Source organism: Zootoca vivipara, chromosome 13 (assembly GCF_963506605.1).
Source record: "Zootoca vivipara chromosome 13, rZooViv1.1, whole genome shotgun sequence".
NCBI lineage: Eukaryota > Metazoa > Chordata > Lepidosauria > Squamata > Lacertidae > Zootoca > Zootoca vivipara.
Genome location: NC_083288.1, coordinates 47,176,732 through 47,201,567, shown reverse-complemented (window position 1 = coordinate 47,201,567; position 24,836 = coordinate 47,176,732). Strand labels below are relative to the sequence as shown.

Here is a 24,836-nt window from a genome sequence, read left to right as displayed (position 1 = left end):
CCCACCTCCCGCTCACTCAGTATTTCACCATATTTAGAAATCTCCGGGTTAATGCAGAATTCAATAGCATTGGATGGCTCTGCTTCCCTTTGGCAAAGCAGAATATAGCTTACGTTTGAGCATTTTCTGAGAAATGGCGCCAATAGGCAGGGCTTTTTTTCCAGCTGCATCTCACTGGAAATCAGTTTTGGCACCTCTCTGGTGGGCGCAATTGTCATTATGAGAGAACAAATGAGACATTCATGGTGAGATCAGGCACCTCTGTTTCTAGAAAATAGCACTGCCAATGAGCATATAGGGTGGGGGATCAATGGCTCAGCAACAGTTCCCAGAACTATCCAGGGAAAGTAAAGCAAGGCTTTTAGCCTGGTGACAGTAGTAACACAGCTGTTATGAAAATAAGACAGGCATCCACAATTCTGAGACCAAGATGATCTAAGACCTATCCTTTGCTTCAAGAGTGGTTCTGGAACAATCTCAATTGTGATCTTGTGGAGAACACCACGCAGCGTGAGCTCTCCAATGCTATTTTTGCTTTAATATAACTAAAAAATTTAAGAGTGTCAGCACCAACAGTTCTCTGCTATCGAAACAAAATAAAAAAAATCTTTCCAGTAGCACCTTAGAGACCAATGAAGTTTGTCATTGGTATGAGCTTTCGTGTGCATGCACACTTCTTCAGATACTATAGTTCTCTGCTATGTATATCTAGTTAGAATTAAGACCAACTGAATTAAACAGAAATTACTCCCAGTTATGTGAGAACAGGCCTTTTGCTTTCGGGGGCCCTGGACATGAAATTATTGGGATTTCTCCACTTGCTGGGAAATAGTCCCTCAAAATCACTTTCCCCTTTTCGTACACTGTCCCCATTTGCCATGTCTCACTGTGTCTTCTGGAGCACAATAATACAAAGCTGAGTCTGCAGCTGTCAATGAGTTCAGCTGGAGGGAGAACTCATTCTTGGAGGTTTCTGAAGAAATGGTTGCACGGCTTTGAAAGGAAGGGGCGTAGCCCAAGGTCACCCAGCAGCTGCATGTGGAGGAGCGGAGACGCGAACCCGGTTCCCCAGATTACGAGTCTACCGCTCTTAACCACTACACTACACTGGCACCACACAGTTCACCAGCAATGACAGAAAATATTTCCTAATAGTCTGCATATTCCTAGAGTGAAAGAAAAGTTTTCAGCAAACAGTTGAACATTAGTATAAAGGATATCTGCTGAATTTGTGCTGGAAAACCATTCCACACCCAATCTTATGCGGTTAAATCAATCTGGAAAGCTGCAATGCACAAAGGGGGCTTTTTTTTGGTCAGGCTTCAGATTCACTCTCTCTCACTGTGTCTACTTTCAGACAGTAATACACAGCTGCATCCTCAGGTTTCAGGCTGCTTATTTGCAGATATACCATGTTTGAAGGGTCATTCTTGGAGATGGTGAAGCGCCCTCTCACCGAGTCAGCATAAGATTGAGAGCTTCCACAATCCCTTGCAGTCCATTCCGGTCTCTTTCCCGGAGCCTGTCGTACCCAATCCATGCAGATGCCAGTGATGTTGAAACCAGAGATTTGGCCAGAGAGGCGGAGGGACTCTCCAGGTCTTTTGACATCTCCTCCAGTTTCCACCACTTGGACCTTTGCTTGGACACCTGGAAATAAATATATTTGTAAGAGATCTGCTTCATGTAACCCTGGGAATGGAACTCCAATATTTGAAAGGGGGGAAAAGCACCTCTCATTGCTGCTAAAGTGAAAACAAATGGAAGCCAATGCATCATTTCCTTCCTTGCTTGTCTTGGGTGTGGGGGTTGGCTGGAAGGTTGCTGGGCACACAACACCTTTGTCTCCTGAGATGGCTGGGTCTGGGAGAGGCAATGACTGATAAAAAGAGGAATCTGCCCCTGTATTTACATAGAGATCAGCATAAAAGAGCAAGACATCCCATTGGTAGCCATGATCTCTTTCCCATGGACTGCAAGAAGATCAAACCTATCCATTCTTAAGGAAATCAGCCCTGAGTGCTCACTGGAAGGACAGATCCTGAAGCTGAGGCTCCAATACTTTGGCCACCTCGTGAGAAGAGAAGACTCCCTGGAAAAGACCCTGATGTTGGGAAAGATGGAGGGTACTAGGAGAACGGGACAAGAGAGGACGAGATGGTTGGACAGTGTTCTCGAAGCCACCAACATGAGTTTGACCAAACTGCAGGAGGCAGTGCAAGACAGGAGTGCCTGGCGTGCTCTGGTCCATGGGGTCACAAAGAGTTGGACACGACTAAATGACTAAACAACAGCAACAATATCTTTGTGCATACAAATTCCACAGATTATTTGAAAGGTTGCAAACACTTGGTCACTATATCTGTTGATAATAATCAAGTGAGACTGTGTCCAACACCATTGCCAGAATGCGTTATGAATACTTTTATGAAAGTAGTCAATGTATGCATGTACAGTTGTACCTTGGATCCCGAACGCCTTGGTATTTAGACGTTTTGGCTCCCGAACACCACAAACCAGGAAGTGAGTTTTTCGGTTTGCGAACATTCTTTCGAATGCAAACGTCTGACGGGGCTTCCACGGCTTCCGATTGGCTGCAGGAGCTTCCTGCAGCCAATCAGAAGCCATGCTTTGGTTTCCAAACATTTTGGAAGTCGAACAGACTTCTCGAACGGATTCCATTCGACTTCCAAGGTACGACTGTAACAGATAGAACCAACCAGCCTTCTTCACCTGTTGCCTTCTAGCTGATGTTAAATTCCACTTCTCATCTGACACTATGGCCATTTGTAAGGAATTATGGGTGTTGGGAGTTAGCAGCAGAAGACAGAAATTTGGGGAAGGGTAATGGAAATTTTAAAAAGCCATATTTTCTCTTACAATCATATATTTGTACTCAAAATGAATGTTACTTTTCCATGACTTTTATTATTATATTTTTATTATTATCTATCTGTTTTTATATGCCTGTTGTCTTTGTCCATGGAGTTTTCTTGGCAAAATACTGGAGTGGCTTGCCAGTTCCTTCTCCAGGTGGATCACGTTTAGTCAAAACTCTCCACTATGACCTGTCCATCTTGGGTGGCCCTGCATGGCATAGCTCATAGCTTCTCTGAGTTATTCAAGCCCCTTCACCACAACAAGGCATTGATCCATGAAGGGGATCTCGAAGCTGGGAACATGAGTTTGACCAAACTGCGGGAGGCAGTGGAAGACAGGAGTGCCTGGCGTGCTCTGGTCCATGGGGTCACAAAGAGTCAGACACAACTAAACGACTAAACAACAACAACAACAATCTGTTTTTTATTATCTCCAAAATGAGCTGAGTATGGCAAGCACACAAGAGATATAACACTCAATATATTATAAACAATTGCAATGTAGGTGCAGTCTGGGGAAAAAGCTGTACTCAATTCATGCATGGATTTATTATTGTCTTTTTCAGCTGTTACTTATGTGAATGAATACCCCAATAGCGGGGTGTTGGCATCTCTTTAAAACAAGAGTGGTTGATTTTTGCACATCTACATTGTGGTTGTGATGATAGTCTTCCTCGGGTATTCAAAAACACAGCACTGTTTCACACCACTCTTGATAGGGAAGGCATCTGTTTATGAACCCTCATAGTGGACAGTGCTACACGTGTTTTCGTGGAAGGATACTACCCTCTTGTGAAGCTCAGGGGGACATCCCATCTTGTTGAGCAGTGTGAGGAATCCTTTGCAGCTGAGAAAGTCAAAGGCCTTTGTCAGGTCTATGAAGGGAATGTACAAAGTGGTGGAATCTACGCACATATTAAAAACACTGCGAAAATGCTTTTGGAAGAAGCTATCATGGAAGCTTCTCTCTAGGAATTATGGGTATTCAGCAGAGATTTCTGCTTGCCCCCTGCCCTCAGGGATGGCGGCAATTGCTGCCCTGTTTTCCAATTTGACAGCCAGTCTTGCTGATTTCTGGACATGGAATGAATATTTCTTGAATTTAGACATACATATGCCTGGCAGTTATAAAGCCCAGCTTGGCCCTTAGAAAGTTTTATAACAATGAAACATTTTGTGGGTAAGTCTATTGAGGATGAATATTTCTTAGATCAGGTTTCAACCAAAAGCTAGAGGGGAACAATCAGCATCACAGCTGAAAGCACAAAACAGCCTTTGACTGACCACCTTACTTCCCTCCTAGGCAATGCAGTCATTATTACACCTCTGCTGCCCTCTTCTGAAAAACAAGGGAAGAACAGTTTATGAAGGTTCGTTTCACGTTGATCTCAGCCATCAAAATTCTCACCACACAAATCCTTGCACTCTGGCCCAAGGGGCTTACCTTGACTGACAAAAAGCTAGTTTATTTAATGAATTGTTTTATTTAACAAAATTTGTATACCCCTTGTTTGCAATACAACTTTTAGGCTGTTTACAAATACTGTAAAATAAAAACATTATGATTATCATTAAAAGATTATTAAAAGCAAGCATTTGAAAAAATATTCCAAAAATAATTAAAACTACGAGAGGCTAAAAAGACATATTTCTATCTCAACATCTAAGCTTGCATAAACAAAAATGTTTTAAGCAGGTTCCAAAAACTGTGTGGCTATTTATTTTATGCATACTCATTTTTATACACATTACCTAGAAGCATGCACACAATTTGTCAGTTTCCTTCTACTTCTTTCTCTGTCTGCTTCTATAGTAGCACATGAGAGCAAGGGAGAGATCATTACTGAGACAGAATAGTTATGAGAGACATTGCACATATCTTTGTAAGCTAAGAAAACCTTTAATAATAATAATAAAAAGAATAGAGGTACAGGCTCAGAATAAGATAATGAGTCACAGCAGCATTTATGTTCCACTTACGGAGTCCAAGACCAGGGTAAGAACAGTGTGTCCCAGTGGGTTGCTATGCCCACATGAAAAACTCTTAAAGTTGGAGCAAGACATGACTCTCACATCTTGAGAAATTGTTGAGTGTACAGACTTTTATTGCATCGAGGGGATGTGTCTATTTTCATTGATGGGAACACCACTAGGTACTACTGGACATTTTTTAAAAAAATTATATATATTTCACCTTTAACTGAAGTGTGCTATCTTATAATGGCCTCAGGGGACAAAAAGGAAGAGGAGGAGGCCAATTGGGTTATTGCTAGTTCTAGACCAAAGTTGGCTTTATCCAAGGGCCAGTCTCACCCATTGGAGTTGATGTGGACAGAGGTGGAGCAAATCTTCATGGCACTCACAAGCACACTAAAGTGGGTGGGGTGGGATGCTCCAGCCCAGTCCTCACCGCTGACATGATGCCAGTCCTGATCTGCTTTGCGAGGCCGGGATGATCCCAGCCTCACAGAGGAGCTCAGGGAGGGAGGGCGCATGTCTGTTGCATCCTCCTCATGCCACCCTGCGGGATGGAAGGGCGACATGAGGAGGACACAGCAGGGCAGCCAGGCACCCCAGAAAAATGCACACAGGGCCATCACACCAGCAGCCCACCAACCCTACACCCCTGGATGTGGGTTCAGTGTGGTCTCCTTGAACCATAGGTGCCAACTCCCAGATTGAAAAATCTGGGATCGGCGTGGCGTGGCACCGGAAGTCATGCTGCGGCCATTTTGGAACTGGGCAGAGCAGCACCGGAAGTCGCTTCTACGCCTGCTCTGCCCATTTCCCAAATGGCTGCAGCGCCAGAAATCGCTTCTGCGCATGTCCAGAGACTCCAGACATGCGCAGAAGGAGCCTCCCCAGGCCGGTAAGAATCCAGGGGATTTACGGGTTTTTTTAAAATCCGGGCTGCCAGCGGGAAACAGCTGGGAAAACAGGGATTTCCCGGGGAATACGGGAGACTTGGCAGCTATGCCTTGAACCTCCCTTAATAGTTGTCTCACTATTGAGTAGATGAGAGGGAGAAAAACATGTTTACTACCAGTGTAGCCACTTGGGGACAAAACTTTGCAAGGGGTATTATCTTCCATGCAATTATTTGAAATAATTGATTCTTCATGACAGGGGAAACAGTGTTCCAGAAAGTAGTAGGAAAACAATCCATTGACAAGTCTTAAAGTGGTTATAAACCTTCCCTTTATGCCATTCAGAGCTTGGGTTAGGGATCAGAGGTAGGCAGGGCTCTGGCAGTTTGAACTCTGGCAGTTTCTCCCTCCCACATTTCTTATATTGCCAATGTTAATGACAATGTGTTACTCTTTCTGAAGAATATTGGTAGAATCTGCTGGTGTTTAATGTCGGTGATGAAACTGTAGGTGGACATGTGAGAATCTAATCAAGAGATAAATTTAGCCACCAGGATGGTGATATTAGTGATGCTACTGTTTCTGGTTCCAAAAGTAGCCACCATGAATTGTCTTGCAAGTTCTCCCCTCCCTGTTCCTCATGAGAGGTACCAGTCCGGTGGTCTCTTCATTGGTGGGATTGTTTCTCAGATAATATACTTTTTCCCAAAGGTTTCCTTCAAGGAACACCCTTCTCAGGAGTTGGACTTTAACATTCCAGTGTAAATAATTCTTCTCTTTTCTGTTTTCCTTCCGGTCTCGTGTGAGCTTGAAAACTTCATCTCAAAAGACTTAAGAAGGAGGCCTCAAAGACTGTATGTGTGGCTTGCATCCACATCACACCTTGTTCATGCTCATAGATGGTGTGCAAGTGTAAATTGCTTATAGTAAACCTGGATTTCCTCCTTCCATAAGGCTTGCTCATATGTTACATTGAACACAGGTACAAGCTGTCTCTACACGTGTACAAATGTTTGTGTGAAAGAGAACGCAGAATCATACGATTGTAGAGTTGGGATATGTCTCAAGGGCCATCTTGTCTAGCCCCCGTAATGCTGGAATGTCCTCTTGTACAATATATATTCTTGTTGAATTGTGGCAGCTCAGCTATTGTATACACAGGTACACCTACTGCACACTCATTAAATGTTGTTGTTGTTGTTGTTTGGTCGTGTCCGACTCTTTGTGACCCCATGGATCAGAGCACGCCAGGCACTCCTGTCTTGCACTGCCTCCCGCAGTTTGGTCAAACTCATGTTCGTAGCTTCGAGAACACTGTCCAACCATCTCGTCCTCTGTCGTCCCCTTCTCCTAGTGCCCTCCATCTTTCCCAACATCAGGGTCTTTTCCAGGGAGTCTTCTCTTCTCATGAGGTGGCCAAAGTATTGGAGCCTCAGCTTCAGGATCTGTCCTTCCAGTGAGCACTCAGGGCTGATTTCCTTTAGAATGGATAGGTTTTATCTTCTTGCAGTCCATGGGACTCTCAAGAGTCTCCTCCAGCACCATAATTCAAAAGCATCAATTCTTCGGCGATCAGCCTTCTTTATGGCCCAGCTCTCACTTCCATACAAAACATTACATGTGATTAACTGTATGAGTGTACAGCTCAAATATTTCTGTACGCAGGTACACAGATTGCACACCTGTTGAATATAAGGTGTGAACACCCCTATAGTAATAAATAAATGTCAGTTGTAGACGATGGAAAGCAGTTTTTTCCTTTAATATACAATGATTTGCATATTGTCAGATGTAACTTCTAATAATTTGTTTCTTAAAACTTCTGAGATATTAAAGGCAACACCTCCATACCCCCACACCCCAAAACACACATGCACATACTGAAATGCCATATCTGCAGGAGATTACAAAATATGTCAATGTGAGGGCATTGGTGAAAATTCCTATTTGAAAACCAATGAGTGAGCGAACTGCAATGTGATTTTTAAAACGCGCAAATTTAAAAGGATGTTTGAGTTAAAAGCACTGGTAATGGGGGCTTGCTACAATGGAAGGAGGAAAGTGTATTCAGATGACCATTACCAAATGAAAGAAGGGTGATATGGCATGGTTTTTAGTTATTTTGCAGAACATTGGTCACTCGCAAGATGTTAATGACTATGGGGGCACATTATGGAACAATGCACATACTTTTGGGAGGTTTCAGAACATCACTTTCATACTACTACTGCAATGCGCTCTACGTGGGGCTACCTTTGAAGGTGACCCGGAAACTACAATTAATCCAGAATGCAGCAGCTAGACTGGTGACTGGGAGCAGCCACCGAGACCACATAACACTGGTCTTGAAAGACCTGCATTGGCTCCCAGTATGTTTCTGAGCACAGTTCAAATTGTTGATGCTGACCTTTAAAGCCCTAAATGGCCTCGGTCCAGTATACCTGAAGGAGCGTCTCCACCTCCATCACTCTGCCCGGACACGGAGGTCCAGTGCCGAGGGCCTTCTGGCAGTTCCCTCGTTGTGAGAAGCCAAGTTGCAGGGAACTAGGCAGAGGGCTTTCTCGGTAGTGGCCCTGTGGAACACCCTCCCACCAGATGTCAAAAAGAAAAATAACTACCAGACTTTTGGAGGACATCTGAAGGCAGCCCTGTTTAGGGAAGCCTTTAATCTTTAAGAAATTAGTGTATTTTAATATTTCTGTTGGAAGCCGCCCAGAGTGGCTAGGGAAACCCAGCCAGATGGGCAGGGTATAAAAAATAAGTTGTTGTTGTAGTAGTAGTAGTAGTTGTTGTTGTTACTAGTGATGGATTGTTGCTCAGTGGCAAAACACATTTGTGTGTAGACAATTGTATAATCAAATATGAATATAGGAAGCTGCCTTCTATTGGTACACCCAGTTGGAAGCAGCTCTTCTGAGTTTTAGGCAGTGCTTTTTATTTTTTATTTAAAAAACATTTAGGGATACTCTCATTTTAACTCAAGAAAATTACCATTTTACAGTTCAAATCAGGAAAAATAAATACAGTAAATGGACAAAAGTAAAAAGATTCACAAAATGTTTAAGGGTATGCATAGAAAGCTGGTGATTTGCTACAGACTACCCAGCATTTTACATTATGTGCTATATTTACAGTACTTTCGTTGATTTCCAAATTCTGCCTCTTACCAGTTATGCTTCACAAATTCAGACATATTTCCCACTGTTGTCTCTTCTTATATGGCCCTTTTATTTGTCCTCTGTCCTTTTTGCAGCTTCACCCTATAGCTCTCAGCAATCATGATTTCTTTTTTCTTTTTTTAATCCTTACGAAAGTGATGGCAGAAATTACATTTCAATTGGAACATTTCAGTTGCTCAGAGCTGTTGGATTGTAAAAATTGTCTGTGAAAATTTGTGTGTATATATAGATTTCTCTTTTCAGTATGGTGACAAAGTTCTACCAGCATGTCCTAGCATTGGCTTTTACTGTAAATGAGATCAACGAGAATCCGAGGATCTTGCCCAATGTCACACTTGGGCTCCATGTCTGTGACAGCTACTACAATGAGAGGGTGGCCTATCGCACAACTCTGGATCTGCTGTTCAAATTGCATAGATTTGTCCCCAACTATGAATGTGGCAGCCAGAAAAGCCTCGTTGGCATCATTGGGGGACTTGGCTCTGATATTTCCTTCCATATGGCAGACATCTTAAGTCTCTACAAGATTCCCCAGGTAAGATCTTGTTGGGTTTCTTGATTTAAAAAAGTTGCTTTTGAGCCTGTCTAATGTCAATACTGTCTGTTTATGAAAATCAGGTGCCGGTAATTTCTGTTTAATTGCTCACAGGTGTGGGCTCTACACTCCATGTATATAAGGCTCTGTTGGAAAGCATTTTGTGTGGTAGTTGTGTGGGAGTATGGTGGGAGGTTTGGAGGGTTGGAATGTGGGTATGTAAAGTTGCTGGGAGAGAGAGCGTTTATCTTTAGTTTAAAGTCTCTTCCGAGTCAGTTTGTTTTTCTGTTAGAGAAAGCCAACCTTTTGTTTTTCTTCTGTTTACTTTAAACAGGTATACTGCTAGTCAGGGGTTTCATGCTAGGTTGGTCTTTAAACTCTTGGTGGTGTATTTTAGCCAAGTCAACTTCTGTTTGCGTATTTTGTTTTTCTATAAACTCTGCGTGAAGCGTACTTTGAAGGGCCACTGGGAAACTGGGGTATATGATTTATGTTAGCACTCTTAATACCCAGTGTTCCCCCAATATTATTTCCTAATAGATCTACCCCTTAAGACAAGTCTGGTGGAAACACGGCTTGTTGCTGTAGCATATTGTTTCAGAATCTGCAACGGCAAACTGGCAGTATCCCATTTCATGGGGAGCACAAAATTATTCTGCCATGCAGCCTCAGAAAGTGATTGAATTGATTTCGGATTTGGAAAAGAAAAGTCTTGGAGAAAGCGGAGATACTGAAGCCAAATAAGAATTACTCCCAAAAGTTGGTGGAAAAAATAATAATAGGGATACCTAATAGAGTTCTTAATCATGATTAACTTAAATAAAAGTGTGCCATATATCAGCATTTGAAACAGAAGGGTCATTGATTTTCAACAGGGTTATTTTTAACCAAAGGTAGAAGCCTAAATCACAAGTGCCTTTTATTTTCATAAAAAGGAACCTGCATATATAATACTTTAAAGTCATTTCTGAGATGCTGGTGTGTTTCCTTATAGCTCACATATGGCTCATTTCCTCCAGAGGAAAGTGTCTCCTCTTTTTACCGCATGGTCCCAAATGAAGCCCATCAATATATGGGGGTTATCCGACTGCTTCAGCATTTCGGGTGGACCTGGGTTGGGCTCTTTGCTGTGGATGATGACAGCGGAGACCATTTCTTGCAGGCCCTAGAGGCATTGTTTTCTGAAAATGGAATCTGCTCAGCCTTCACGCAGAGAATCCCAAGCCAAGCTCGGTTGATTAACATCACTGAAATGATGGATACAGCCACAAATATATATCGACCTTTCGCGGATCACAGAATCAGCACTTACGTTGTCTATGGAGAAACTCTCACTATTATGTGGCTGACTACTATGATGTTTCTAACTGATCCTGAATATCAGGAGAACACGTCTTCTGGAAAGATGTGGATCGTGACGGCCCAGATTGATTTTACAGTTATAGGCCTCATCACGGGTTGGGATTCTGAATTTTTCCAAGGCACCATTTCTTTTGAGGTTCACTCAAACGAACCATTGGGGTTCCAGGCATATCTTCAGAATATAAAACTTTATTGGGAAGAAGGAGATGATTTCCTCAAGGATTTCTGGGAGCAAGCATTCCAGTGCTCATTCCCGAATCGCAATGTGCCGTTAGAAGTTGATAAAAAGGTTTGTACCAGGGACGAGAGGCTAGATAACCTTTTGGGGTCTGTTTTTGAAACTCGCATGACTGGCCACAGCTACAGCATCTTCAATGCGGTCCATGCCATGGCGCAAGCTTTGCACACCATGTACTCATCAAGATCCAACCACGATCCAAAAGCAGGTGGTAAAAAAACTGAATGGAAAAGCCTTCAGCCCTGGCAGGTAATGTTTCCACACCAAAACGGCTCTATTGCCATGAATGCATTTTTATAAAGTAAAATAGCACCCTAACAACAACAACAACAATCTGGCCGGGTCTCCCCCGCCACTCTGTGGTACCTCGAGTTACAAACGCCTCAGGTTACGAACGCTTCAGGTTACGAACTCCACTAACCTGGAAGAGTTACCTCGAGTTGAGAACTTTGCCCCAGGATGAGAATGGAAATTGTGTGCCGGTGGCGCAGCAGCAGCAAGAGGTTCCATTAGTGAAAGCACACCTCTAGTTAAGAACAGTTTTAGGTTAAGAACGGACCTCCGGAATGAATTAAGTTTGTAACTAGAGGTTCCACTATATAACAGTGGAATTGCACTTGACATACTATTCATTAACAGGAGCAACAACTATTGTTACGTTTAGGGGGGGTTCTGACTTAGAGGTGTTCAATCATGAACCCACAGATGGTAGCTTCACCCCATTGGTTCATCATCTGAGCACATACACCAATGTCTGAACCTGTGGCTTATTTTGTACTGAGCAGGATCATGATCACTCATTAACAGGAGCTGAAGTGTGGGGAGAAAGAGAATGATGTATGAGCAGAAGGAGCTAATCATTCTCGGCATAATATTGAGGGGAAATTGCCCCTCTGAACCTGCATTTAGCCTCATAGCAGCTTGAGGGTGTGTGATTTTAACCAGAATCACAGGAGAAGAAAAATGCTAACCACCTAAACTCCTCTTCACTGCTGCTGCCTGGGACACATTCACACCACACATTTAAAGCAGTATTGCATCACTTTAACGTGGGACGTGGGTGGCGCTGTGGGTTAAATCAGAGAGCCTAGGGCTTGGCGATCAGAAGGTCCGCGGTTCAAATCCCCGTGACGGGGTGAGCTCCTGTTGTTCGTTCCCAGCTCCTGCCAACGTAGCAGTTTGAAAGCACATCAAAGTGCAAGTAGATAAATAGGTACCGCTACAGCAGGAAGGTAAATATGTGCTGCTCTGGTTCGCCAGAAGCGGCTTTGTCATGCTGGCCACATTACCTGGAAGCTGTACGCTGGCTCCCTTGGCCAATAACGCGAGATGAGTGCCACAATCCCAGAGTCGGTCACAACTGGACCTAATGGTCAGGGTTCTCTTTACCTTTACATCACTTTAACAGCAAGGGCATCTTCAACAGAATCCTGGGAATGACTCCCTCAGGAAGTTGTGGATTCTCCTTCCTTGATGGTTTTTAAGGAGAGGTTGGATCGCCACCTTTCGTGGATGCTTTAGTTGAGATCTCTGCATTACAGGGACTTGGTCTAGATGACCCTTGGGTCAACTCTACAATTCAACCTGACATCTAGTTTTTTCACTTGTAGATTGAAAGAACAATTTGCTTGCATTTTTTTTTAAAAAATACTGTTTGACTGCATTGATTATTGCATCCCCCCCCCCCAATAAGCATTTGTAAAAGGAAATTGCAAAAGAAATTGCAAAAGAAACAAAAACAAAGTCTTGCATCAGCAGGGAAATGAAGCTCAATGTGACAGTGGTGATATCTTTTTTTCTTTCTTTCCTCATTCTTCAAGCTTCATCAGTTTCTTCAAGGCATCTCCTTTAACAATTCAGCGGGAGAAAGAGTGCGCTTCAACAATAAAATGGAAATGGTAACAGGGTTTGATATAATGAAGATGGTCGTATTTCCCAACAACTCCTTCACAAAAGTGAAAGTTGGAAGAGTAGATCCCAGTAAAGGGCAGGATATCATCCTTAATGAGGACAGGATTACTTGGCAAAGATGTTTCAATCAGGTATGTGTATGTACTGATACTAGAACATGGGACCTAATGGTTAGAAGTTAGGCTCTGAAATTGGTTGTATTATTTAAGTTCATTTATGTCCTGTCTTTCCTCCACGGAGTACAATGGTACCTCGGTTTAAGTACACAATTGGTTCCGGAAGTCTGTACTTAACCTGAAGTGTACTTAACCTGAAGCGAACTTTCCCATTGAAAGTAATGGAAAGTGGATTAATCTGTTCCAGACAGGTCCGCGGAGTACTCAACCTGAAGCGTACTTAACCTGAAGTGAGCTTTCCCATTGAAAGTAATGGAAAGTTGATTAATCCATTCTAGATGGGTCCGCGGAGTACTTAAACTGAGAGTTACTCAAACCGAAGCGTACTTAAACCGAGGTATGACTGTACAAGAAAACATTCAATATGGTCTTGCTTCCATTTTTCCTCACAAAAACCCTCTGAGGTACATTAGCCCGAGAGATACAGGTTGCCCCAAGGTCACACAATGATTTTCTTAGCCAAGTAGGGGATTGAATCCTGATATTTCTGGTCTTGCTCTAACCACTAGACTACTATGGTTTTCAGTTAGTGCCATGTATGCAGAAACTCCACTGTACCTTTCTCTGGGGTGGGGTGGGGGTGGGGGTGGGGGAATGAAACACTGAACAGCAGAGAGGTGGGCTAGTTTCTATGAAAAAATGACATAATGGTGGCTGTATACCTTGCTTTATAGCTGAGGTTCTAAAAATGCTAGAAACTTCTTCTCACTGTCTTTTAACTGGAAGTTAGGAATGTGGATTGTGGTCCATATGAATGTTGGTTCATAGAGCCATCATTGCCCCCCTTCCCCCCCCCCCTCCGGGATGCCCATGAGTTAAAGAGAGATGGAATGCCTAATATTTCTACTTTTCACAATAATGGTATAGAACTTAAAGTTACCCATACAAGGAATATGTGGTACATATTTACCAGGCCTCCCTCCCTGTGAGGAATCCAAATAAACTTAATCTGTGGAGCAAAATGGACTCCACCCCAGCCCCCAAATGAACTCCTCCCCATCCATCAAGCTTACTTTAGCACCTCAGCCCAGGACTAATTGCAGCCATCAGCAGCCATTAACAGCCATCTCAGCCCAGGACTAATTGCAGCCATCAGCAGCCATTAACAGCCATCTACAGGTTTACCACTCCCATCAGCCCATCACCCACCCCCACCACCCTCTGTATATATATAGGGTCTGACACTTCTGTTTCTAGTGTATCTGAAGAAGTGTGCATGCACACGAAAGCTCAAAACAAAATATAAACTTAGTTGGTCTTTAAGGTGCTACTGAAGGAATTTTTTTATTTTCCTCCCCATCCTGTTTTTGTGGGATAAAAAAAGTCATTTGAGTAAGCCATTGGTCTACTCTGATGTGCAGATTCTCCACAAACAAGCAGTTGGCTATAAAACTAAGAGTCAGGGAACCACTGGCAAATTGTCTGCATCATGTTCAAGTGATTGCTTGAATCTTTTTAGTTTTGCCAATGAACAAAAGTGATCTCTAAAGTCTTCCACCCATAATTCTTTCAACCTTTATGCATAGGTGTTGCCCCTTTCTGTATGTAGTGATTCCTGCCATGCTGGTTATCAGAAGAAGAAGAAGGAAGGGGAGAAATTCTGCTGCTATGATTGTGTTCCATGTCCAGAAGGGAAGGTTTCATGGCAACAGGGTAGGTGTTCTAGTGCGTTAATGTTTCCAGCAAACACAGAAAATACAATTTATGAAGTAAAAACAATAAAGAAACTTATGACAACTTAAAGACTGACAGATACTCAACATAACCAGAGACTGCTATGTTGAAGATTCTCATGGAAAGGGGCCTGTATTCACAAATGAATTCACACTATGTTTCTCACCATTTTGTTTTTCAGACATGGCAGACTGCTACAAATGCCCTGACAATCAATATGCAAGTAGGAACCAAGATCAATGTATGTTGAAGACATTAACTTATCTGTCCTACGAAGATCCTTTAGGAATTAGTTTAGGATTGGTTGCTGTGTCTTTCTCTGTTGTTACAGTATTGGTAATTGGAATTTTTATTAAGAACAAAGATACCCCCTTTAGCCAGGCCATGCAAGCGGCTTCATAATACGTTTTTAGGTCCGGTAGACCAAATCCGCCTCTTTCTTTAATATCTATTAAGACTTTATGCTTTATTCTGGGTCTCTTTCCAGCCCAGACAAATTTTGATACCTCTTTTTGCCACTTTTCTATGCAGTCTAGTTTTCTTATAATAGGAATCGTTTGAAATAGAAAGAGGAGCCTAGGTAAAACATTCAGCTTTATTGTCGCTATCCTCCCCAGAAAAGACAATTGTAGCTTGGTCCACATCTCCATATCCTTTTTAATCTCTCCCCAGATCTTTATATAATTATTTTCAAAGAGATTTATATTTTTTGAAGTTACCCAGATCCCTAAATATTTAATTTTATTGTGTATTTTTAATTGTGTCGCTTCCTCCAATTCTTGTTGTTCTACTCTTGTTAAATTTTTAACTAATAGATTTGTTTTGTCTATATTTAACTTAAAACCTGAAACTTTCCCAAATTCCTGAATGGTTTCTATCGTTTTCCGTATACTTTCCACTGGCTGTTCGGTAGTAATAATGAGATCATCCGCGAATGATCTCAATTTATACGTATTTTCTCCCAGCTGTATTCCTGTGATGTTCTTTTCCTCTCTAATTTTGTTACATAACACTTCCAATACCAAGATGAAGATCAAGGGTGAGAGGGGACACCCTTGTCTCACCCCCTTTCGTATTTCACATTCTTGTGATAGAGAACCATTAACCAAGATTTTAGCTTTTTGGTCCATATAAATCGCTTGTACACAATTTCTATATTGTATCCCAAAATCCATTTGGTATAAAATACTATTTATAAACTTCCACGATACCCGGTCAAATGCTTTTTCCGCATCGACTGCCATAATGGCAGCCGGTTTATCAATGCGTAAGTCCAGGTATTCCAAGATGTTAATTAGTATCCTTGTGTTGTTTTGGATATGCCTGCCTGGAAGAAAGCCAGCCTGGTCATCGTGGATAATGTCCTTAAAAACCTTTTTTGTTCTATGTGCCAAGATGGATGTATATAATTTATAATCATTATTCAAGAGAGCGATAGGCCTGTAGTTTGTTATTTGTTGTTTGTCTTTCCCTTGCTTTGGTATAATCGTGATGTAACTGTCTCTCCATGAATTAGGCATCACCCCCTGAATCTGTGCCTTATTCATAATTTCTTGCAGGGGTCCTGAGAGTATCTCCTCAAATTTTTGTAATATAATGCCGAGAGGCCATCCGGCCCTGGGGACTTTCCTACTTTAGATTTTTTAATGGCATTTTGAACTTCACTTATTGTAATGGGGGCGCTCAAGATTTCTCGTTGTTCTTCTTTTAATTTTGGGAGGCCATTTTTCTTTAGATATTCCTTTATTTCCTCAGAGGTTTCTGTTCCCTCTTTGTACAATTCTTGATAGTATTCCACAAATTTACTTTCAATTTCTTTTGGATCAGTTACCATTTTATCATTTATTTTCAATTTGTTTATTATTGCCTCGTTTTCCCTTTTCTTTAACTGCCAAGCTAAGACTCTCCCTGGCTTGTTGGCAGATTCAAAATTTCTTTGCTTCATTAGTTTTAATTTCCATTCTATTTCCTCAGAAATTATCGTTGAGTACTGAGATTGCAGTACTTTGACGTTTCTTTTAAGTTCTGCCTTATCTGGGTTATTATATAATTCTTTCTCAGCTTCTCTGATTTTTTGTATTAACTCCTGTCTTGTTTTTTCTTTCTGTTTCCTTTGAATCGAATTCTGTTGTATAAAAAACCCTCTGAGGACTGCTTTACTTGCATCCCAAATAGTTTTTATATCTATTCCTTCTGTATTGTTTAATTTGAAATACTCTCTTAAGGTCCCCCTGGCTTTTTCTAATATGTTATCATCTTTTAGGAGAGACTCATTCAATCTCCATCTTGTTGTTTTTCTGTTCCACTGTAGTAATGCCATAACTGCATTATGATCAGACAATGTTTTGGGTTGAATTTCTGTTTTAAGTATTTTTAAAGTCAGATCTTTCGATAACCAAATTGCATCGATTCTCCCCGCCGTCTTTTTTGGATATGAAAAATATGTGAACTCCTTTGTAAATGGATTTTGGTGTCTCCACGCATCTTCTAAGTTAAATGTTTCCAACAACCTAAAAAAGGTTGTTGGAAGTCTCAATTGTTTATGTTTCTTAGAAATTTTTCCAGATCTATCAAGTTCCGGTGCTACAACTCCATTTTGGTCTCCCAATAGAATCACTTTTTCTCCCACATTTTCAATCAGTTTATTCTCCAAATTTTTGTAAAATTCATGTTTTTTATCATTTGGTGCATATATGCCAATTACTATAATTCTCTCCCCTTGTATCGTTATTTCTATCACAATCACCCTGCCTTGTATATCTTTATATATCAATTTAGGTTCTAAGTATGGTTTGGCATAGATGACCACCCCTCTTTTTTTGGCTTCAACTGAAGATATAAACTCGATTCCCAAACTTTTGTTGGACAAGATTCTCGTATGTTTTTTGGCGACATGAGTCTCCTGGAGACAAATTAAATCCAGTTTTTGCTTTTTTAGTACATGCGCAATCTTATTTCTTTTGGTTTTTTCATTTAGGCCATTAACATTCCATGTAACTATTTTTAAACTCATAATTAACTTTATTGTCTTTATTTATTACAAGGTAATCAAATATTAGTTAAAATAAAGGCTAAAGGAGTGGATTCTCCTCGACAATACGAAATTGCTAGATCTGGAAGGGCACAACACCCGTTTTGGGTGGCACGCCTATCTAATATATGGGAAAAAACGGGTCCATGGTGCTTTCACAAACCATATAATAAGACACTCGTTATTTAAGGTATGGGAAAAGTACAAGAGGTTCCTAGAACCAAAGACACCAAATTGGGTATCCCCAGTAGAAGCGCTAGCGGTAAAAAGAAGAAATATGAAAAGGGGCTGGGCAACATATAACACCTTATTGACGGAATTTGAGGGTCAAAAGAAAATTAAAAAATACGAGGAAGTGAAAACTCACTTCACAACTTGGATCGAATATCATCAAACATACGAGTTGTATAAAAAAGACAAAGAAATAGGATTTCAAAAAAAAACCATCAAGATTGGAGAGCGATTTGATAAATAATAAGACAAAAATAATATCAAGAATGTATAGGCTTCTGTTAGAATGGGGAGTAATGGACGAGACAACCAAAGTGAATATGATAAAATGGGCCCAAGATATTGGCCGGCCTATAATGATGGAGGAATGGGAACACCTTTGGAAAGTAGAAATAAATTTTACCGCTAGCTATGCTATTAGAGAAAATATGTTAAAGATGCAACATCGTTGGTACCTCACTCCCTCCAGACTCTCAAAAATTTACAAAAACCTATCAAGTCTGTGCTGGAGGTGTGGGGGGAGTAGGGGCACTCTGTACCACATGTGGTGGACTTGTGAGAAAATAAAAAAGTTCTGGGGGCTAATATATGAAGAAATAAAAAAAATGCTAGGAATATCATTCCAAAAAAGACCGGAAATGCTATTATTGAGTATAATAGGGAATGACATACCGAACCCAATGAAGGAATTATTCTTATACGCAACAGCGGCGGCCAGGATTCTGGTCGCCAAGAGTTGGAAAGAAATAGAGGTCCCCACAGTTTGTGATTGGCAGGGCAAGTTACAAGAATTAGCGGAAATGGCCATTCTGACCAATAATATACGAGGTAAATCAAAACAAAATTTTGCTGTAAAGTGGGGAAAATATAAATTATATGTGGAAAAATACTGTAAAGGAATACTACCTGTCTTACTGCCGGATTGAAACTTAAATGTGGCGGGATAGTAGACGTCTGGATAGTAAAATATTGGTGCGATAAGATATATGAACGCATCTGATATTTGATATAGATAAGCATATTGTGTTATGGACGTTCAAAATTAAGACGAATAAAATGCATCGGGGAAGGCGGGAAGTTTGAGGAAGAAAATAAAATTAAATACAAGAAGGAGTTAATGGGTCCACCCTCCTATCCCACTCCTTAATGGCGAGGGTGAGGACGGAGGACGGGTAGGGTTCTGGGAGGGAAAGGGAGGGGCATGATTCTTTATTATTCATTTATTGATTAGTTGGCAAAGATGGTTTTCTATTAAGGTTGTATTTGTATTTTTATTGAGAATATACATGTATATACTGGAATGTTTTGTAATAAAGAATTAATAATAATAATAATAATAAAAGGAAATTAGTGCTAAAAAAAAAAAAGAACAAAGATACCCCCATAGTCAAAGCCAACAACCGGGACCTTACATACATTCTCCTCTTTTCCCTCCTGTTCTGCTTCCTCTCATCATTGCTATTCCTTGGCCAACCTGGGAAGGTGATCTGCTTTCTCCGTCAATCGGCTTTTGTCATTATCTTCTCAGTGGCTATCTCTTGTGTATTGGCTAAGACCATAATTGTGGTCCTTGCTTTCATGGCCACCAAACCGGGGTCCAGAATGAGAATGTGGGTGGGGAAAAAGTTGACCAATTCCATTGTTCTCACCTGCTCTCTTATTCAAGCAGGCATTTGTGCACTGTGGCTGGCAACATCTCCCCCATTCCCAGATTTGGACACGCAGTCCCTAATTGGAGAAATCATAGCAGAATGCAACGAAGGGTCGGTCACCATGTTTTATCTTGTTCTGGGCTACATGGGAGTTCTGGCCATCATCAGCTTCACTGTGGCTTTCCTGGCAAGGAAGTTGCCAGACAGTTTTAATGAAGCCAAGTTCATCACCTTCAGCATGTTGATGTTCTGCAGTGTTTGGTTGTCATTTGTTCCAACCTACCTGAGTACCAAAGGGAAATATATGGTGGCTGTGGAGATCTTCTCCATCTTGGCCTTCAGTGCTGGCTTGTTGGGTTGTATATTTTCCCCCAAATGCTACATTATTTTGTTGAGACCTGAACTGAATACAAGGGAGCAACTGATAAGAATAAAGAGTTAAAGAATCTAAGTAAACAATTTATGTATTTCTTGTGCAATGTGACAATGAGACGGTGGACCTACTCAAGAAGTCAGATTTAGGTAGCATACAATCCTGACCAATCTATTTCTACTCCCATGTCACAAACGAACACAACAAATATGACAGATTCATATGGATGGAGGGTTGAGAATATAACATGCTTACGTGATGGCTGATTATTCTTCTGATGTATTTATCTTAATTCTATTTCATAACTTCTTGAATAATGTAGGCCACAATCCTCATGAATAACCAAAATAAGGAACTGTATGGAACCTTGGAGATTTATGCACTACTAAACATTTTCCAAATCTGCTTAATATATAACATATAAAACCTTGAACTTAGGTCTAGGTTACCTTAAATGCTGTCTACCCCATATAGGCTTGGAAGGTCACTTAGATTGCTTGGGGAATTTAATTAATGACACTGTACTTTATAGTACATCACAGGGCATGTATCTCCCATAGATGAAGCAGCAGTCAACAGTTATTTCAAACAGCTTGCAAAGTCTCACCTTTTTCAAAGTCTCATCTTTTCCTAACCGATAAGATTGGACTATGTTTTATGTGCTTTGAGACTCTTGAATTATTTGCTTCAATTATGTGCTTTTTAAGTGGCTTGTTTTAATGCTTTTTAATATTGTATCCTACTTAGAAATTTAAAACTATTAAGTGGTTTATAAATGCTTTCACATAAATAGCAATAAATAAATAAGGAGGGAATCATAGAATTCAATAGCAGCAGGCACAGACGAGTGGTTTTCACTGAGATTACATTGGGGCAGGAAGGATTAAAACTCTATACTCCACATTCTGTGGTACTGAGTATTGTTAACAATGTTCTCTGTTTCTTATGACTTATGTCCCCGCCTTCTGTCCACTTGCAAAAAGCTCCTTGTGAAATAGATTCATTGCTGCTTTGCTAAGCGTGAAATAAATTACATTCATCAGATGCTGAATTAAGGTTCGCAGCTGATGGACCATTAGCTGGGAATTAATACTTCAAATGTATTAAGGTTAAAGAGCAGTTGGAAATGTCTCCCTCTCCCTTCTTTCATTTCACTGTGCAAAATAATATGTGGCTATCTCTGCAGCTGTCCCAGATGTCTAGTGGAGAGGGAGATCATAGTGATTGTGGGAAGAATCAGCAGTGATTCTGATTCTCCTTTGGAAAATGGAGGTCCAGGTTTGTTTCACTTACTGGCCCAGACTATTTGCTCCAGTTCTTCCAGGCCTCTCCTAGAAATCTGTTGGGTCCATGTCTAGCATATGTTCCTAATGGAATCATCATTGATGGGGCCAATTGTGTGCCAGTGTCGCTGTTTCTACTCCTCAGAGCACTTGTTCATAACTAGGGGGGGGTGCCTCCTCTCACCGCCCCTACTCCTCCATGGGAAACCCTTAGACCTTCCACTTTCAAACTCAAGCAACCATGAAGTGCACTTTTTACCTTCCAAATTTTATTTCAGAAGCCAATCCTCTGTCCTATTCTGGACCTTCTTTGCCCTTCCATTTTTGCCATCAATTCTCTGGAGAAATGCATTGCAAAATTCAGAAAGTGCAAACTTTGTCTATCAGAGCGAAATCTTAGGGACAAAGTTGCTCCTTCACACCCAAAACACAGCTTTGTCTAATACACTCCAAATTGGTGTCAAAGTTTTGTGCTCATTATGTGCAATCTTTTGTTGTGTGGACAGGCAGAGTCCCCCAAACCCCCAGGCGACCCCCTGAGTAGAATAAAGACGCAGGACAACGTACTATGAGATTCAAATTGGCCACAACTTTATTAAGATTCAGATGTAGGGAGACCTTGGCTCAGGCATTGGGTATTATCCTTCCCAGTCCTCAGCCGGGGTTCTGGGAGGCTTCGGGGTTATCCACATGTATGGGGGTTGGGGCTGGCTCTGAAGAACATATGTTCAAGCAGAGAGAGCCCGCCCCCTGTTCACCGCTGCTGGAAGGGGGACGTGATGACGCCTATTGGCATGATCAAGGCTTCCCCCAATACCCCAATCTTGTTGCCGCAAAGGGGGTGAGGTCTCCGCCTCACGCCCCTTCCTCTAGGAAAATCGCCAAAGAATTCCGCCCAAGGCCTGACACTGCCAAAGTTGTGATGTATTGCTATGGGAAAGGCGAAACCTGCCAATGCAGGAAAATTCCTTTCCGACCCTTCAACAGCGGCCTTGACGTAGCAGCGCCTGTGAACTGTAGAGAAAAGGTTAACCTGAAAAAGAACATGGATGAGGGTGTGGAGGGTGGGAGGAGCTCTGGAACCAACTGGTGCTTGGAGGTAAGATTCAAATTCTCTTGTGTGAGCCGGACAGTCATTCCCCTTACCTGGCCATCCCCTGGCAACACCTCCCCAGGCAGGATTGGACTTGGCTTGGGTAGGCGGAGACCCCAGGCATCCTACCTGGGAAGGCGGTGCCAGCCCCAAACTACCAGGGAGTCGCCCTCTGGGATCAGGGGGCTGTGCGCGACCACGCAAAAGTCGCCCCCCATTGATGTGTGGAGCGGTCATTACCAACCACACACTTTTTGCCGCTGCCCTGAACTGAGTAATTGGTACACTGTGGACCAAAACCCAAATCAGTGTCAAACTTTGGTAATAGTTTCAAACCCTTTTGTACAGCAAACCCCACTCCCAAAATATTAAGCAGGTCCCTTAGAATGGAAGGAGGGGCACGAGTGAATTGTTGTTCATACCTATGGTGAACAAAGTTAAATTAAGAAAGGATGAAAAAAGATAAATATCTTACTTTTCATAAGAATAATCTCATATTTATTTATACCCTTTATATCATTGATTATTTTACTATTTATTCTTGATTTATTTATATCAGGAATACAACAATTCTGTGCCAAAAGTTACCAAAGTATGAATATCGATAAAACTTTGCATATTTTGATTTGTATATATGGCACCTTATGAGAGGCCAAAATCTGACATCCTGAAGCCCTCATGCCAGCTGCTTTCCCAAACAATTTTACTATTTATACTCCACCCTTCTGACTGAGTTGCCCCAGCCATTCTCGGAGGCTTCCAACATATATAAAAGCATAACAAAACATTAAACATAAAACCTTCCCTATAAATGGCTGCCTTCAGAAGGCCCAGGATACCAAACCCTCCAATGTTTCCCCAGTGAAAATAGGGACTTCCAAAGGAAGGTAGTCAGCTATGAGTGAACACATATAATGGAAGGTGGCATGATCCCCAAGGATGTGTTATATGGAAAAGCTGGCCTCAGGCACTGGGCAAGTTGGCAGACCAACCCTCTGATACAAAGATGCCAGTAAAAGTGACCTGAAAGCTGGCAACATTAACCCTGCCATGTGAGAATCCCTTGAAAACAACTACAGTGCCTATAGACAGGTTGTGTAATCACAGCACTGGGAGGATCACAGAAAGAAACACCATGATGGATCCGCACCAGTGAAACCAGATGCCTTCATGTCCCCCCCCCAGCTGAAATAAAACATGTCTCTCCCAGGAAGTGACATCTTCTCGGTCTCCTGGTGTAGGAAACAGCTCTTTCAGAGTATCAGGTCAATCGCCTGTTCACTCTTATATACACAGTGAATTCAATCACCAAGATTTATGCCTGGCTATCATCAATCACCACATAATTATCTCTATCGGCAATTCACCAACAGAAGATAGTCAGCTGGCCATGTTCCCTGCTCACCAGAAGTGAGACTATTTCAGTCTTTTCATGTCCTATATTTCTTCATTCGTTCCTGCAGATTCCATAAGAGGACATATGGTCAGTGATATTGAAAAATTACAGCTTTCCATTCATTCTAACACTTCAAAGGTGTTCACAAAAGTAAGTAATGAAGGAGAGACTAAAATGTGATCATTAGATCTTCCACCATGTTTGTTCAAATAAGTATATTGACTCTTAGAAATGTTTACAGGATTCCTGTCAAAGATATGTATTAGGTTGGAATACAAATTCCAGGAATTTCAGACCCTGTGCATTATATTTCTTAGCCAAAGAACAATGTGAGGCTAGGAAAACATATTCCAAGTTCTAAGTCTAAAGTCAGCAAAAAGCCTGTTGCAGTTGCACCAACATAGGCATTAGAATCCACACAGTCTGCTGGGACTTCGCCTGTTCCCCAGGAATTCTCAAAGATTATTGCCAGTGGTTCGGAAATCACCTCTGCCAGTTCTTTTAATACTCTTGGATGTAGTTCATCTGGCCCTGGAGACTTGAATACATCTAAACTAGCCAAGTATTCTTGTACTACCTCCTTACTTGTTCTGGGCTGTGTTTCCCCTGCTGAATCATCTGCTCCATATTCTTCAGGTCGTGCATTGTTTTCTTTTTTGGAGAAGACTGAGACAAAGAAGGTACTAAGGAGTTCTGCCCTTTCTCTGTCCCCTGTTCGCATTTCACCATCTTCTCCTCTAAGGGACCCCACTGTTTCCTTGTTCTTCCTTTTTGCTACAGACATACCCATTGTTGTGTATTGAGTCAAAGGATTTTATCTCTGTATTATTATTGTCTGTATTTGCATTAGGATAAAGTAACTGCCTTTTGGTTCCAGAGGGTACAGCTACTATTGGTTCATTTAAGCTGCTTTATTTGGATCCTCTGTCTTATTGGTTTCCTCCAAAAGGCAGCAC

At 41.5% G+C, this 24,836-nt stretch overlaps 1 protein-coding gene across 1 annotated transcript; it reads left to right on the top strand.

Moving 5' to 3' along the window:
• The first annotated feature begins 10,505 nt into the window (after positions 1 to 10,505).
• On the top strand, positions 10,506 to 20,177 carry LOC118078104 (vomeronasal type-2 receptor 26-like). The gene is made up of 5 exons (XM_035101828.2): positions 10,506 to 11,309; positions 12,881 to 13,102; positions 14,674 to 14,800; positions 15,003 to 15,197; positions 19,471 to 20,177. The coding sequence occupies exons 1-5, from the start codon at positions 10,506 to 10,508 to the stop codon at positions 20,175 to 20,177; spliced, it is 2,055 nt and encodes a 684-aa protein (XP_034957719.1).
• The last annotated feature ends 4,659 nt before the right edge of the window (positions 20,178 to 24,836 follow it).